Here is a 15843-nt window from a genome sequence, read left to right on the forward strand (position 1 = left end):
GCCTCTCCAGGCAAGTCCCCCTCCTAATCCCTGGGACCTGTGGCCTGGCCCACCTCACTCAGCCAGAGACTGAAGGTGCTACGAACGAAGGACCCTGAGGTGGGTGAACATCTTGTGTTATCCGGGGACCCAATGTCCTCGCAGGGTCCTTTAAAGGGGGAGGCAGGAAGGTGAAAGTCAGAGAGACCAGAAGAGGTTGTACTGTGGCCGTGAAGGGGAGGAAGGGGCCCTGAGTCGAGGGATGCCGGCGCCTCCAGATGCTGGGAAAGGCGGGCACTGACTCTCCCCTGCAGCCTCCAGGAGGCCCAGCCCTGCCCACAGCTTGACTTGAGCCCTCTGATTTGGACTCCGAGCCCAGCGCTGAGAGACACCGTGCTGCTTGAAGGCCCATGGGGAACGAACGCAGCCTCATTTGGTGATGAGAGTGCAGTGGAGAACACACTGCCCACTGGCTGTACCTGCGAAGGCGGAAGGCCCGTCCTCTTCCCAGGAGCCCTGCAGGGACAGTGGGAGGCCGGGACTCAGGCTATGGAGGAGGTGGGAGGGCTCACCGCAGGCAGCTGCCACCTTTCCCTTGAAATCATATCAACATTGTGCCCATTTTAAAGATTACATTTAGGGGCCAGGCGCAGTGGCTCACGCCTGTAATCCCAGCACTTTGGGAGACCGAGGCGGGTGGATCACCAGGTCAGGAGTTCAAGACCATCCTGGCCAACATGGTGAAACCCTGTCTCTACTAAAAATACAAAATTAGCCAGGCATGGGGGCACGCACCTGTAATCCCAGCTACTCAGGAGGCTGAGGCAGGAGAATCGCTTGAACCCAGGAGGCAGAGACCACACCACTGCACTCTAGCCTGGCGACAGAGCAAGACTCTGTTTAAAAAAAAAAAAAAAAAATTACATTTAGGGCCAGGCTTGGTGGCTCACGCCTGTAATCCCAGCATTTTGGAAGGCCAAGATGAGCAGATTGCTTGAATTCAAGACCAGCCTAGGCAACACGGCGAGACCCTGTCTCTACAAAAAATTCAAAAAATTAGCTGAGCGTGGTGACTGCGTGCCTGTGGTCCCAGCTACTTGGGAGGCTAAGGTGGGAGGATCTTGAGCCTAGGAGGTCAAAGCTTCAGTGAGCTGTGATCACACCACCGCCTTCCAGCCTGGGCAACAGAGCAAGATCCTGTTTCTAAAACAAATAAAATTAAGGAGCATTTAGACAGGAGGACCGATCCGTGTGTCCGTTTTGGACCACCCAGAACTCTGCGCAACTGTGCGCAGAGCCACGAGGTGCGGGCAGGCACGGGAACATCACACAGAAGCCACAGATGGGGCAGCCAGGCTCTTCTTTGCCTGTGCCAGGCCACAGCCGAGGCATTTCCAGGAAACGTCACCCCATGTGCCCAGCAGGCGCAAAGGGGCCCACTCTGGCACCATCTCACAGCCAAGGACCCTGGGAGTCAGCAAGGGCACCCGACTGGGATCAGCAACAGTGGCTGCCGGTTCCTCTGCACGGGAAGGGCCAGCTCCCAGGCCAGGAGGATGCTCCCGGCAGGGCAACGGCCAGCTGGGGCTGGGTGTCAGCCCACACCGAGGGGGAGGGCAGTGGAGGCCAGCAGCACGCTCAAGGGCACCCTGCCCTCCCAGCCCACTTCACTGAGGGAGGCTCCGGCTCCTCCCTGACCCAGCTGGCTGTAGAGCACGCCACCCCTGCCATCCGCCTGGTGAACAGGGCAACTAGTGCCAGCCCTCCCCCAGCCCCGGAAGTCCTGGCTGCCCAGTGACGTGGAGAGTCCAGGCCAAGGCCACTGTGGAGTGAGCTGCAGAGATTCATGGCGGGGGAGGTGACAGAGCACAACTACTGAGGAGGGGCAAGGCCAGGTCATAACGGGGATGCAGAGAGGAGGAAGAGCCCGCCTAACGGGAAGGCTCTCCTCCCCAGGCAAGGGTGGGCAGCAGAGAGACTGGGCCCCAGGAGGGCAGGCGGGGGTGGAGGAGACTGAGGCATCTGAGGGGCTAAGGATAAGGGACTCTACTCAGGGGCTTCCACCTCCTTTCCCTGGACCCCAGGGCTCTAAGACACAGCCTGCGAGATCAACCCAGGCCAGGGGAGCCAAGAGTCATTGGCAATACACACACCAGCCGGCAGACACCCTCAGGCCCTTCCCAAAGGAAGGAAATTCAGACCTCCGGACATTGTGAACTCTGAAAGGAGAGACCATTTCCCCACCCAAAAGGTGCTTCTGGAAGGTCTTGGAAGGAATAGCACCTGCCTCCCAGGAGTGGAGCCAGGCCCCCAAGCAGAGGGCAGCACCAGGGCACAGGTGATAAGGGTCCAATCTGGGGAAGGTGGCCTTGTCTTTCTAACTAGAAGCCTGTGTGAGTACTTGTTTTGTTGTTCTGTGGAGACAGGCATTGCCCACGCTGGAGTGCAGTGGAGCCATCATAGCTCACTGAAGCTGTGTCTCCCCGGCTCAAGCGATCCTCCCGTCTCAGCCTCGCAAGTAGCTGGGACCACCTGCGCGCTCCACCACACCCAGCGAATTCTTTTCTTTTTTTGGTAGAGACGGGGGTCTCACTGTAACTGCCCAGGCTGGTCTCAAACTTCTAAGCTCAAGCAATCCTCTCGCCTGGGCCTCCCAAAGCACGGCTTGTCTTACAAGGGCTATGAAACCTACCCCAGCCTTCAGCCAACAGGTGGGAAAGGGCAGGGGCACCTGGAGGCCGGAGCGGCACACTCTCCAGAGGGCGTTCAGCATTTCCACTCCGGGGTGGAGGCTGCTACCGCCTCCACAAAGGCTGCACCAAAAAGAAAGCGGGTCCAAGAAGACCGAGGTCAGGATCTGCACCAAGGCCTCCCCTCCCTCCTCCCTCTGGTTACTGGGCTCCCCCGCCCTGCAGCCTGTGACCCGCTGGTGCTGGAAGGCAGAGTCCTGGCCTGGGCACTCCAGCCAGGTCTGGGAGTTTCACACAGGAAGCTGCCTGGGGGTTGGCCATGGCTGCCTGCAGCTCAGAATAGGGGGCACGGGGTGCTGAGCCCCTGAAAGGTGACCTGAAGCTGGTACGCACCACTGCCTCCCTGGGCCACCCCGTCCCACTCTGCCCGAGGGAGCTGGGTCTGGGTACCTGTCAGGACTGGAAAGGTCCTAGGGTGGCATCTACTTGCCGCTGGGTGCCCTGGGAGTCCACCCGGGGGTCACATCTAAAGGACGACTCGGCCAGGTGCGGTGGCTCACACCTGTAATCCTAGCACTTTGGGAGGCAGAGGCGGGCAGATCACTGAGGTCAGGAGTTTGAAACCAGCCTGGCCAACGCGGTGAAACCCTGTCTCTACTAAAACATATCAAACAAAAAAATTAGCCAGGCCTGGTGGCAGGCGCCTGTAATCTCAGATACTTGGGAAGCTGAGGCAGGAGAATTGCTTGAACCTGGGAGGTGGAGGTTGCAATGAGCCGAGATCGCACCACTGCAGTCCAGCCTGGGCAACAGAGCGAGACTCCGTCTCAAAAAAAAAAAAAAAAGCACCCAGAAGGCCCAGTCCCTGTTCCAGGAGACCGCTTGGTGGGCCCTGGAGGCCTCTCACTGCAATCAGGCATCAGCAGGACTGGCCCCTCCAGCCCAGGCAGTGGGCCCCGCACACTGGCCCCGAACAGGCCAGGCAGGAATCCCAGGAGGAAACAGACAGTCCCTCCGGCCTGGGGCTTAGCCGGACACTGGCACGACAGATAAGCAAGACTCCTCCCAACCTAGCCCCCAGGGGAGCCATCTGGGCGGCCTGAGGCTTTGAAGATGGAAACAGGAGAGAGCATTCCCAAAACAGCCACAGCGGCAGAGGACGCACGGGGCTGACCCTCGTGAAGCGCAAGGCAGGGGTTGGTTGTATCCACGAGAGCGCCCTCCCCATGACAGACCTCTCTGGGAAGAGGGGTCTAGAGGACAGTACCCCTGAAGCCCACCTCCTGTGTACGGCAGAGTAACCATAAGGTCCCCACAAACGGCCATACGTCCATTCTGGGGGTCTCTGCTCCTGGGGCCTCCCCTCCCACCCTCACGGCGGGACGTCCTCCAGCCCCATTCCTGGACATGCAGGTGCCCGGGGCCCTCTAAGCACAGCCCACTGGACAGATAGGAACCCGCTGCTCAGAGGCAAAGGGACCAGCACTCCGCACCCAGAGGCGGCCCACAGCTCCTGGACCACAAGGGGCAGGAACAGGGTCACCTGGAGACGGCTTAGAGGAGGGGTCCAGCCAATGCTGGGGGCCTGGACCTCCACCACCCAGCGGCTTCCAAGACCCTCCCTGAAACCCAAGGTGGCCCAGCTCTGCCCCACCCCCACACCAGACTCCGCCCAGACAGCAGAGCTTGCGGTAGAGGCTGGGCTGTGCCTGCAGCGGCAGCGCCTGGGGTCCACCCCATGGCCCACAGGGTCCTCCTCCACCCGCAGGGCTGAGATCTGAGCCTCCCCTCTGCTCCAAGGCATGGCACCCCCCACCTCGACAGTGCAGTGCCGGGGCTGCCCAGCAGGTGGAGTCACACAGCAGGGTACAGGGGAGAAAAAGAAAAAGGTCCTGGCCTGACCAGGGACCACCAGCTCCGCTCTCTGAGGCATCCTGGGCATTTATTCACCTCATGGGGTGGCCGTCCCCTCGTGCCATGACTGGATGCGCTGCTGTCCCAAGGCGTACAGCTCAAGGTCAGGGGACAGGGTCGGTAACCAGGACAGAGGTCAGCTGCCTTTCAAAACAATGTAGAAACAGGCTGGGCTGGGCGCGGTGGCTCACGCCTGTAATCCCAGCACTTTGGGAGGCCGAGGCAGGCGGATCACGAGGTCAGGAGATGGAGACCATCCTGGCTAACATGGTGAAACCCCGTCTCTACTAAAAATACAAAAAAAAAAACTAGCCGGGCGAGGTGGCGGGCGCCTGTAGTCCCAGCTACTCAGAGGCGGGAGAATGGCGTGAACCCGAGAGGTAGAGCTTGCAGTGAGCCGAGATCGCGCCACTGAACTCCAGCCTGGGAGACACAGCGAGACTCCGTCTCAAAAAAAAAAAAAAAAAAAAAAAAGAAACAGGCTGGGCGCAGTAGCTCACGCCTGTAATCCCAGCACTTTGGGAGGTGGAGCCCGAGGCCGAGGCAGGTGGATCATTTGAGGTGAGGAGTTTGAGACGAGCTTGGCCAACATGGGGAAACCCCATCCCTACTAAAACTACAAAAAATTAGTCGGGTGTAGGGGTGCCTGTAATCCCAGCTACTTGGGAGGCTGAGGCAGGAGAATCGCTTGAACCCAGAAGGCAGAGTCTTCAGTGAGCTGAGATGGTGCCACTGCACTCCAGCCTGGGCAACAAGAGCGAAACTCCATCTCAACAAAACAAAACAACAACAACAAAAAACCAGCCGGGGACAGTGGCTCACGCCTGTAATCCCAGCACTTTGGGAGGTTAAGGCGGGAGGATCACCTGAGGTTGGGAGTTCAAGACCAGCCTGAGCAACATGCAGAAACCCTGTCTCTACTAAAACAAAATACAAAATTAGCCGGGCGTGGTGGCGCATGCCTGTAATCTTAGCTATTCGGGAGGCTGAGGCAGGAGAATCGTTTGAACCCGGGAGGTGGAGGTTGCAGTGAGCCAAGATCGTGACATTGCACTCCAGCCTGGGTGACAGGGCGAGACTCCTTTTCAAAAAAAAGTAAAAATAAAAATAAACTGAAACAGAAGGGTACAAATGGCAAAGGACAAGAACTGGAAGGGAGGGGCCTGTCACCACATGATGGGGCGGGGCCAGCGGGGCCTTCTCCCCTGTGCCTCTCCACCCCTGCCAAGAGCCCACCTTGGCTGTGAGCCACTTCCATGGTCCACACAGAGCAAGTTAAGAGTCCAGCTCTCAGCCAGGCACGGTGGCTCACACCTGCAACCCCAGCACTTTGGGAGGCCGAGGCAGGTGGATTGCCCGAGCTCAGGAGTTTGACACCAGCCTGGGCAACACAGTGAAACTCTGTCTCGACCAAAATACAAAAAATCAGTCGGGCGTGGCGGCGTGCTCCTGTAATCCCAGGTATTCGGGAGGCTGAGGCAGGAGTATCACTTGAACCCGGGCGGTGGAGGTTGCAGTGAGCCGAGATCATACCACTGCACTTCAGCCAGGGCGACAGAGCGAGACTCTGTCTCAAAAAAAAAAAAAAACCAGTCCAGCTCTCAGCTCCTCCTCATCCCAAGGTCTTTTTTGTCCCCAAAGCACATTTCCCAGTGGGTGTTTCCAGGGTTCCTGTGCTCCCCATCGGGCACAGGGGACTAAAAGCATCCACGAGCCCTGCAGCCTCTTCCAGAAGCTCACAGAGAAACTGAAGTGGGCACCCCTGCGGGGCACTGCCCCTCAGCCAGAGGTTCACATGTTCCGAGGATGGGTGCCGTGGCGCCTAAGGAGAACCCCGCACACCAGGGTGACTGCAAGCACGAGCTGTTTTTGTCACTTGGTGACCTGTGTGCAGGTGCTGGGGGGCGGCGGCGGGGGCGCTGGCTGACAAGGTGGGCCAACCCCGGCCCCATCATTCATTCCTCCAGCACATATTCTCTTAATACCTGCCCAGGACCTCAGAGAGGGCACACAGCCTGCAGAGCGCAAAGGGTAGGGCCCTCCTTCCCTGTCTCGTCCACTCCCCCAAAGTCCATTTCCTCCAGGCAGCCCTCCAAGGTCCTCCCTGCAGAAGCAGCAGTGCCGGGCATGGTGCCTGGGACACAGAGGTGGGAGGCATGGTGGAGCCCTCACCTCACTCCGCCTCCTCGGCCAGGGCACACAGGGCTGTGGCCACCTCGGGCCTGCCCAGGCCCACTTCCATGGCTTTCAGACCCTGCCTCCCTGGGGCCTGCTCCTGAGGCAGTGCTGGCTCCCTTTTGGTCTCTGAGGGCCTCTGAGCCACCATGAGAGGAGGAGGGAGGGGTCTCAGAAAAACGGACTGTGACCTGTGACCGTTAACAGGGTGCAGATGGACCTATCGCCAGGACAAACGGACAGGCTGGGAAGCCACAGGGCGGGGATACGCTTGGAGTGCACGCCGGACCCACACCCCCAGGCACACACTCTCCGCCACCTTCCTGGTCCTGCCCCCGCCAGGCTCTTCTGGGCACCCCAGGCTTGATGGAGTTGGCCCAGGGCACGTGTCTGCAGAGATATGAGGAAGGAAGGAAAGTGGGAAGGGGAAGGAAACACTGACCCAGAGGCGCAGGCCCCTCCATGCCCGCGGCACATCGACTCTCCAGACGTGAGTCTCTGTGGGAACAGGAAGAGACTGCAGAAAGCCAGGAGTCGCACACTGCCCAACGACGGCAGCACTCCCAGGCTGGAGACACATGAGACAGCACGTCAACAGTGAGCCCCCGTCGGCCACGAGCTCCCAAGCAGCCCCAAGCGCAGAGCATGAGAACATTCCAGGCTTTCAGCAGGCTGTCTCCATCCCCAGAGCCCACAGCCCTAATCCCACTTCCAGCCACAGGCAAACTCCTACTCATCCTCCAAAGCCCAGCCCAGTAATTGTGTGCTTGGAAACACTTGCCCCACTCCCCTACAACTCCGAGTGACACCCGGGCCCACCCCACGTCACCCACTCCACTCCCTGCAACTCCCAGTGACAGCTGCCCTCTCTCCTGGACCCGGGCCCACCCCACGTCACCCCCTCCGCTTCTGTTTCCCGAGTCTCCTCAGCCTAGACCCACAGACATTGAGTCCAGATGGACCCAGAAAGGACCTTGGAGGGCAACAGGACCAGCTCCTGGCTTTACAGAGAACACTGAAGTTCTGTGGAGTGTGTGTCCAGGCTCAGCCCACAGCTCCTCCCGAGTCCTCCCACAACCACTCCTTTCCTGAGGCCGGAAGCAAGGCAGGTCCCGGAACCCCGGCCTCCAGGCATGCAGCCTGTCATGGGACAGGAGGCGCTCTGTCCTTGCAGCCGTTCCCAAAAACTTCTCAGAGCCTAAGGAAGGGACAGCCCCGAAACAGCCAGTGCACATGGGGCTCCTCCAAGGGTCCCCGAGGACTCGGCTATTAGCAGAGGAGGAAAGGTGACGTGAGAGGTCCCCATGAAGCTCAGGGACCCCCAGGATTGCCCTGAGAGGCTCCTGGCTCCCTGGGACCCAGGTGTCTCCTTCTATCCTGTTTATTTCCTTTTCAGGTTTTTGCTTTTTGTTCTGCCACAGATCACACCAACAGCGTACCCACTGCGTGGACGGCGTGAGGAGCAAGCCACGGCCCTCGCACCCAGCGCTCCCCCCAAACCTGCCTGCTCCCCTCCAGGGGCTGCTCTGCAGAAGGGATTCTGAGGGTGGAGGAGGACAGCGTTTCCTCGTCAAACTGAGGCCTGCTACGACACAGCCTGCACGTTTCCTGTCACACTCAGATGCCACGACCCCATTGTGCACAAGGAGCTCACGGAGGTTCAGGAAGCAACAGGCTCAAGGGGGTAACGCCCAGCAGGTGGAGGCTGGAGCCTTCCTAGCGAGCTCTGCCCCACAGAAAGCCAAGCAAGATGCCTTCATTCCGGGCTGTGGTCTCCAGAGGGGCAGAGGCCGGCCACTAGCACCAGCGCCTCAAGTCTGCAGTCCCTGGAGGAAATGGTAAAGCTGCAGAGGGCTCTGGGGGGGGGGGGGCACGGGGGGCGGCTCAGGCACCACAGGAGTCCCCGGAACCCCTCCCAGCTGGCACACTTGTCCCTGCTGACCCCAGCCCCAGCGAGCTGCTCTGCCTCTCCTGTCTCAGGCTCTGGGGGCAGGGACGGTGCTTCTCAGGGCCTCTGCCTCTCCCTATAGGCAGACCACCAGCTCAGCCATCCCTCTCGAAAACAAAAAAACAGGCCCAGCGCAGCGGCTCATGCCTGTAATCCCAGCACTTTGGGAGGCTGAGGCAGGTGGATCACCTGAGGTCAGGAGTCCGAGACCAGCCTGGCCAACATGGTGAAACCCCATTTCTACTAAAAATACAAAAATGAGCCAAGCTTGGTAGCAGTCGCCTATAATCCCAGCTACTTGGGAGGCTGAGGCAGGAGAATCACTTGAATCCAGGAGGCGGAGGTTACAGGGAGCTAAGATGGAGCCACTGCACTCTTAAGAGCCTGGACGACAGAGCCAGATTCTGTTGCAAACAAAACCAAACCAAACCAAACAGAAAGGAAACACAAAAACAGGCTGGGCCAGCAGACCAGCATCCTCGTCCTCGTCCTCGGCACTACTGACCCCAGGCTAGATCCCTGTCTGCGGGGCTGTCCCTGGCTCTGAAGGGTGCTGAGCAGCGTCCCTGCCTCCGCCCTCTCTGTGCCTGCACCCCCAAACTGGCAACCCAAACATCTGCAGACATCTCCCAACATTCCCGGGGTGCAGAATTGCCTGTCGGGATCCGTCACTGCTCTACTGAAGACCTAAGCAAAGAATCCCAAAACATAAATACCAAAACCAGTCCCGACTGACATGGCCCACGCCTGGAGACAGGCTCTGGGCCCAGAAGCCAGGTTTTCAAAGCTGCCCAGGCGCTTGGGAAGTCAGGTGAGGACCTCAGAACCTTGGGAAAAGCCCCCGGAAAAAAAAAAAAAAAAACAGAATCCAACCTCACCCATGAGGCTTCTCCTAGGGCTCTTCCGTATTTTCTGAGGTTTCTAAAACAAACATTTCCCCAGGGCAGAAAACAGACCTTCCAAAGTAAAGTGCCCAGACACCCACGGCAACACAGACAGGCCCCCAGGCCCTGGGAACACAGACAGGCCCTGGGAACCCGGAGCTTTTCCCATCGCCATCCACCTGGAGGAGAGCGGCCAGCGCAGTCCTGCCAGCACCTGCAAGGCGGCGGCTGCTCCAGAAACCCCAGGCCCCTTTCCTCTAATCCCCTCCACACAGGAACATCAAGAGCCACAGGGCAGCAGAGCCACCCACCCTGTGGTGGGAGCATGGGCTGGGGTCTCCTCCTCGAGGCCAGGGCAAAGCTACAACCCCCAGCCAAGAGGGTCCCAGCTCGCCAGGGCCCAGAGCCGCAGCTGGACTCGCAGGCTCCCCGGCGAGCGCTGAAAAAGAAATGGCCTCAGCACCACTGGTGGTTGTCACCACTGGGGTCGGGGAAGCCCAGGGACGCTGCTCAACGTCCTACAATGCGAAGAATGGCCCATCAGACGACAATCTGGCCCCCAATGTCCCTAGCGGCAACTGTCCCTCCAGCAAGCTCCATAGCTGCCACTCCAGGCCAGGCAGGTGGCCCCGCTGGTCCAACTGCCCATCTGCCACCTGCTGGTAAAATCACCCCCAGGTCCTCATACGCCCCAGCCAGGCCTGGGAAACCAAAAGACAATACTGCTGGCTGTGGGGGTTCTCCCCCAGAGTCCGTTCCTTCCTGGACGCAGCTCACTGCGGATGAAAAGTCGTACCGAGGAGAGCACACACTGTCAGGTCTCTCAAGGCAGCACAGGTGGTCGGATGGCACCTTCACTACCCCACGGAAACCCGGTTGTCACCCAGCCACCAGGAGGCAGCGCAGGACGCGGCCAGTGGGAGTTCCTGACCCTCCTGCGAGGCCAGAGATGAAAACAAGCCACCCTCGAAAGCGAGGCGCCGTTCTTGGCCTGCTGCTCCCTTCTCACCTGACTCAGGGGCCTCAGAGTTTCCCAGGAGAGCCGGCAAGCCCTGCCAGATCAGTAGGCTCCTGGGGCTCAGCTGCCTACTGGGGGAGGGGAGGCTGTCACCGTCACCAGAGAGCCAGGCCTGCCTCAGGCCCATCCTTGGAAGGTTTCAAGTTCCCTCCTTCTGTTCCCAGCCCACAGAGTCTGGCAGCAGAAACGGCTGAGGAGGCAGGCAGGGCCCCGGTCCACCCACATCCAGCCCAGCACCCCCAGTCACCAGCCACACGCACACAGGTGAGTGGCCTCCTGATGCTGGGCCTCAGTTTCCTCATCTGTAAACTGGGATGAGCCACTCCCACTGCTGTTTGGGAGTCACAGGCAGAGTCCGCCCAGTACTGATGTGGCAACGGCCAAGTCCAGAGGTAGGCACCCCAGAGCCCATGTGGGGGGCCGCATCTGAAGAGCCAGGAGGAGGATCCCTGCCCAACCCGAGTCTGCTGGAAGGCTCACGAGATACTGGGTGCATGGCGGGTGGGCTTCAGGGCTCCCCATGTACCTGGAGCTGCTCCCTGAGCGCCTCTACCTCAGGACCCCGCCCTCTACAGATGCAGTTCTGGAGTCGCCTGGAGCCCCAGCTGGGACGCCGTCAATGGCCCCACCCAGAACCACTGGCACTGGGCCGCCAGATCCTGAACCCGACTGCGGGATCCCTGAGGACAGGAGCTGTGTGCCCCGCACACACATCTGCCACCCACTTGGCAGTATAGGACGGCCCCTTCCCCAGGCCCAGGACTGTTCTGCTGGGGCCTGAGTCGGCCTGTGGCGCAGCACCAGCATTCCCTCAACGCAGTGCCCTCAGCCTCTGTCTTCCTGGGTGAAGCATCATCTGGGAGGGCGTTCCTGCCAGAGCCATGAAGCCCTGGGCTGAGGCCCACCGTACCTCTGGAGAGCCCTCGGCTTTCCTGCAATCCTCCCCGTAAGGGTTCCCTCTCCTGGAAAACGTCGTCCTGCCTCTCAGTAGGGCACAGACACCGTGAGATGCCACAGGGAGAGCGGGGCAGTGGGCAGGGGCCTGGGCTCTGAGGTCAGATTGGAGGAAGGTGGGATCTAGCCCTGCCCACTCCACAGAGACAACCAAGGCCCTCCCCTGCCACCAGGCTGCAGCCAAGGCCCAGGCAGCAAACAGCGGCCACTGTGGGGAGAGTAACGCTCATTTACAACTCTCAAGGCCGGGATAGAACGTGCCCCTCTAGGCCGGGGCTGCACGTCCCTGCATCCCAGGGCTACACGGTGCCCGCCATAAGGGCTGCTGAACCATCCCTCCAAGCCACCCTGGGCAGGTCCAGCCGGCTCTCAAATGGCTGCACAGCCCAGCACGGTGCTTTACGCCTGTCATCGCAGCACTTTGGGAGGCTGAGGAGAGAGGATTGCTTGAGTCCAGGAGCTCAAGACCAGCATGGGCAATAAAGTGAGACCCCGTCTCGGCAAAAATTTTACACATTAGTGAGGTGTGATGTCACATGCCTGTGGTCTCAGCTACTCAGGAGGCTGAGCCAGGTGGATCCCTTGAGTCGAGGTTGCAGTGAGCTGTGATCGTACCGCTGCACTCCAGCCTGGGCAATGAAGTGAGACCCTGTCTCAGAAATTAATTAATTAAATAAAATGGTTGAGCACGTCCAGGGATAAGAGCCCAGGAGGAAACCCGAGTCCTTCAGGTATGTTGCTCAACATCGCCAATGACCCACTGAGCCTGTGACCCAGGGCCCAGGAGCACCGGCCATCTTCCTGTTCCCGTCGCAGCTCCACCAAGCCTCCCCAACCCTGCCTGCCCTGGTGCCCTCATCAGATGCTCTCTCCTCCCAGAGGCCCTGGAGGCTCCAGACCTGCCCTGGTCAGGTGGTGGTATGGGCAAAACACGTTCCTTGATAAGCCCCCTTTTCCCCACCAGCAGCAAATAGCTCACAGGGTCACCATGCAGCACGTGCCCAGCACAGAGCATGGCGCCACAGGTGTTCCAGGGCTAGCTGAGGGCTTTTCACCTGAACCTCTGTCCACTCTCAATCCTGGGAGGCCAGCGTTCCTGTCTATCTCCTCTCTGGAGGCTGCTGCCCTGTCCACCCTGAAATCCCCTTGAGAGGACATGGCAAAGGCTAGATCACGCCAGCCTCTTCAAACCCCATAGAAAACTGGGCGTGTGTAAATGTGGAGGGTGGACATAGGACATGCATTCTCCCCTGGTGTTCTCAGAGGTCAGTCTGATGAGCATGTTACGGAGGAGGAAACAGAGGGTCAGAGGAGCCTCACGGCAAGGAAGATGGATCCTGCCTCTCTGCGGGGGAGGCAGCCTTCTACCAGACAGTAACAAAAAGCCCGACCACCCCACCAGAGATGGGAAAAGGAGTTCATTCTTACCAGCAGAAGGGAAATGCAGACACACCACGGTAAGAGGCAGGCAGCCACATTTTTCCCATAGGAACGTGAGGCAGACAGGAAGACTACATCACCCAAGGGACCCTCAAAAATAAGCCTTCGGGGCCGGGCGCGGTGGCTCACGCCTGTAATCCCAGCACTTTGGGAGGCCGAGGCAGGTGGATCACCTGAGGTCGGGAGTTCAAGACCAGCCTGACCAAAATGGAGAAACCCCGTCTCTACTAAAAATACAAAATTAGCCGGGTTGGTGGCACATCCCTGTAATCCCAGCTACTCGGGAGGCTGAGGCAGGAGAATTGCTTGAACCTGGGAGGCGGAGGTTGTGGTGAGCCAAGATCGTGCCATTGCACTCCAGCCTGGGCAAAAACAGCAAAACTCCATCTCAAAAAACTCAAATAAAATAAGCCTTTGGGAAACAAATGGGCCATTTGGGATGCACAGATATCAAAAGCCTGACTCGCGCCGGGTGCGGTGGTTCACACCTGTAACCCCAGCACTTTGGGAGGCCGAAGCAGGAGGACTGCTTGATGCCAGGAGTTTGAGACAAACCTGGACAACATAGCGAGACCCTATCCCCACAAAAAAATACAAGTTTGCCAGGTGTGGTGGCATGCGCTGCCCATAATCCCAGCTACTCAGGAGGTTCAGGCAGGAGGACCCCTTGAGCCCAGGAGGTCAAGGCCTCAAAGAGCTGTGACCGCACCACTGCACTCCAGCCTGGACTACAGAGTGAGACCCTGTCTCTAAAAATAGGGTGAAAACGAGCATCGTGAGTCGGGTGTCACAGCCTCCGAGAAGCCTCTCCCACGCACTGCCTTCTTCACCAACTCCCAGCCCCCGCCAAAGCTGGCTGCGTGCTCCCAGGACATCACGACCCATGCTAAGGGATCTGTAGGCACATCTGTCGGCAGGTCCCTAAGAGCACAGCCCGCATCGTACGCGGGCGGCTCTGAATCCCCCGCCTCAGGCACAGCAAAGATGCTGGGCGTTGGGGAGCTGACAAGTGATTGCTTGCATCTGTCCACCTGCAAACAACCGCCCACAGGTGCAGGTGTCCTAAGCACACTTATCAGGGAAATCAGAAAAAAATGCTACCTTTTCTGGCCAAACAGGATAATAAACCTATTCTTAACTCCCAACGAAGATATTCCTATTTTGAAGGAAAAGGTTCTGAGCTGAGACTGTTTCATTGAGGTAAAAGTGAAAACAACGCTGGAAACTCACGCCCAGTGAGGAAATCTAGGATTAAAGAAGTCAGGGGCTGGGGGAAGCAGAGAGCCACTATCAAGGGACAGAGGTCACAGGGGAATCTGAATGACATCACACTCGATAACCCTCCCTCCACGCCTTTCCTTGCGATGTCCTTTTTCTCCAATCCAAATCCCACATCTCCTCCAAGAAACGCTGCCATGACGATGAAAACCACCATGACGCTGTGAGGTGGAGTCCACCAACGTCCTCGGCCCGACCAAAAGCATGGAATTCCTCGGAGCCCACTTAAGTAAGCTTTGACTTCCTCCCTGCCCAGTCATGCTTGGACACAGGGCTCGACACACTCAGGAGACGATCCTCGGACCATCCTGACTCAACGACTGGAGACTGAGGCTGCCAGAGGCGCGGCCGGAGGAAACGTCTTGGAAATAAACAAGGGCAGCCACAAGCACATGGGGTCCGGGAAGCGGCGGGCGCGAATCAGCGGCAGGAGGAGTCCAGGGCCTGCCTAGTGCCGGCCGCGCCCGTCTCCCGAGCCCCCTCGTGCCAGGCCCGGTGCCCGGTACTCAACATGCGCTCGCACTCCGCCCTCTAGACAGCCCTGGTAGGACGCGTCCTCCTAGTTGACACTTCATACTCGTGAAGACGAAGGCTTACAGAGATCTAGTGCTTTGCACCGGGTCCCCGGGTGGGTGGTCCCGGTCCCGACTGGGCAAACCGTCGCCCGCGAACGTGTGGGGAGGGGACTGGGCCGAGAAGGGGGACCCCGGGCGGGACCGGAGGTGGGCTCCAGACCCGGGCAGGGGAGCCGAGCCCAAGGCGAGCAGGCGGGCGGGAGTTACCTGCTGCGGGGGGCGCCTCTCCGCCGTCACCGGGCGTGCCGGGGACCCGGGCCCCGCGGTGCCGGAAGTGGCAGTAGGGCCGCCGGCAGGGCCCCCCGGGCGCCCCAGACCAATAGGGGCAGTCAATGGCCCGGAAGAAGCCAGTGGAGCGTAGCATGGTCCGTCCCGCGGCGGGGCCCCGGCCCGGAGCCGCCCGGGCCCCCGGGCCCCCTCACTGGCGCCGCGGTCGCCGCCGCCCGCGCCTCACGGACCCCGCCGCCGCCATCTTGCTCCGAGGCCCCCGGAGGCCCTCGGGACGCCGCCGCAAGGGACCCCGGGAGGGGCTGCCCGCAGCGCGCCTGCTCAGAAACGCCGACTCCCGCGCGACCGAGGCTGGTGGCGGACCCCTGGGCCGGGACAGACGGCCGCGGGAGGAAATAAGGACGGCGGGGGCTGCCCTGCCTGCGGTCTCCGGGAGCCTCGCCAGCGCCGCCGCCCGGCCTTTGGCGGCTGTACCGGCGCCATCTTGAGTCCCAGGCCCCTGAGGCGCCAGGGCTGTCCACGGCGCGCCTGACCAAAAAAAGCCCCACGGGGCCCGCTATGACTCATTTGCATATATTTCCATTCGTTAGCATATCACCTTAAAGCGCCCTCTGCTGGATGAGGAGAGTTCTGCGGGGAGGTGGCCTTAAACCTGGACCAGGTGAAACCCACGGGTGAATTATTCCGTTCACAACTTCCCTCGCCCTGGTATACAGCTAGCTCTCAGGAAGCGCCTTAATTTCCCCAACCTCGACTCTTA

The 15843-nt window shown here is 59.9% G+C and overlaps 2 protein-coding genes across 4 annotated transcripts in view; one reads left to right on the forward strand and one right to left on the reverse strand.

Annotated features, from left to right (window-relative positions):
* Positions 1-15344, reverse strand: part of REXO1 (RNA exonuclease 1 homolog) — a 32898-nt gene extending 17554 nt beyond the window's left edge. For all 3 annotated transcript variants that reach the window (XR_013409443.1, XM_077978932.1, XM_028838664.2), the window contains exon 1: positions 15063-15344. Coding sequence is in view for 2 of the 3 variants with exons in the window: in XM_077978932.1 (XP_077835058.1) it covers positions 15063-15219 (157 nt within the window). In the remaining variant the exon portion in view is untranslated. The remainder of the gene's footprint in view (positions 1-15062) is intronic.
* LOC144336966 (uncharacterized) lies at positions 7879-12266 on the forward strand. Its single transcript, XM_077979149.1, has 4 exons — positions 7879-8044; positions 8180-8596; positions 10773-10872; positions 11184-12266. Exons 1-4 carry the CDS (start codon positions 7992-7994, stop codon positions 11343-11345), a joined length of 732 nt encoding a protein of 243 aa, XP_077835275.1. The 5' UTR covers positions 7879-7991; the 3' UTR covers positions 11346-12266.
* Positions 15345-15843: the final 499 nt, after the last annotated feature.

Source organism: Macaca mulatta, chromosome 19 (genome assembly GCF_049350105.2).
Source record: "Macaca mulatta isolate MMU2019108-1 chromosome 19, T2T-MMU8v2.0, whole genome shotgun sequence".
NCBI lineage: Eukaryota > Metazoa > Chordata > Mammalia > Primates > Cercopithecidae > Macaca > Macaca mulatta.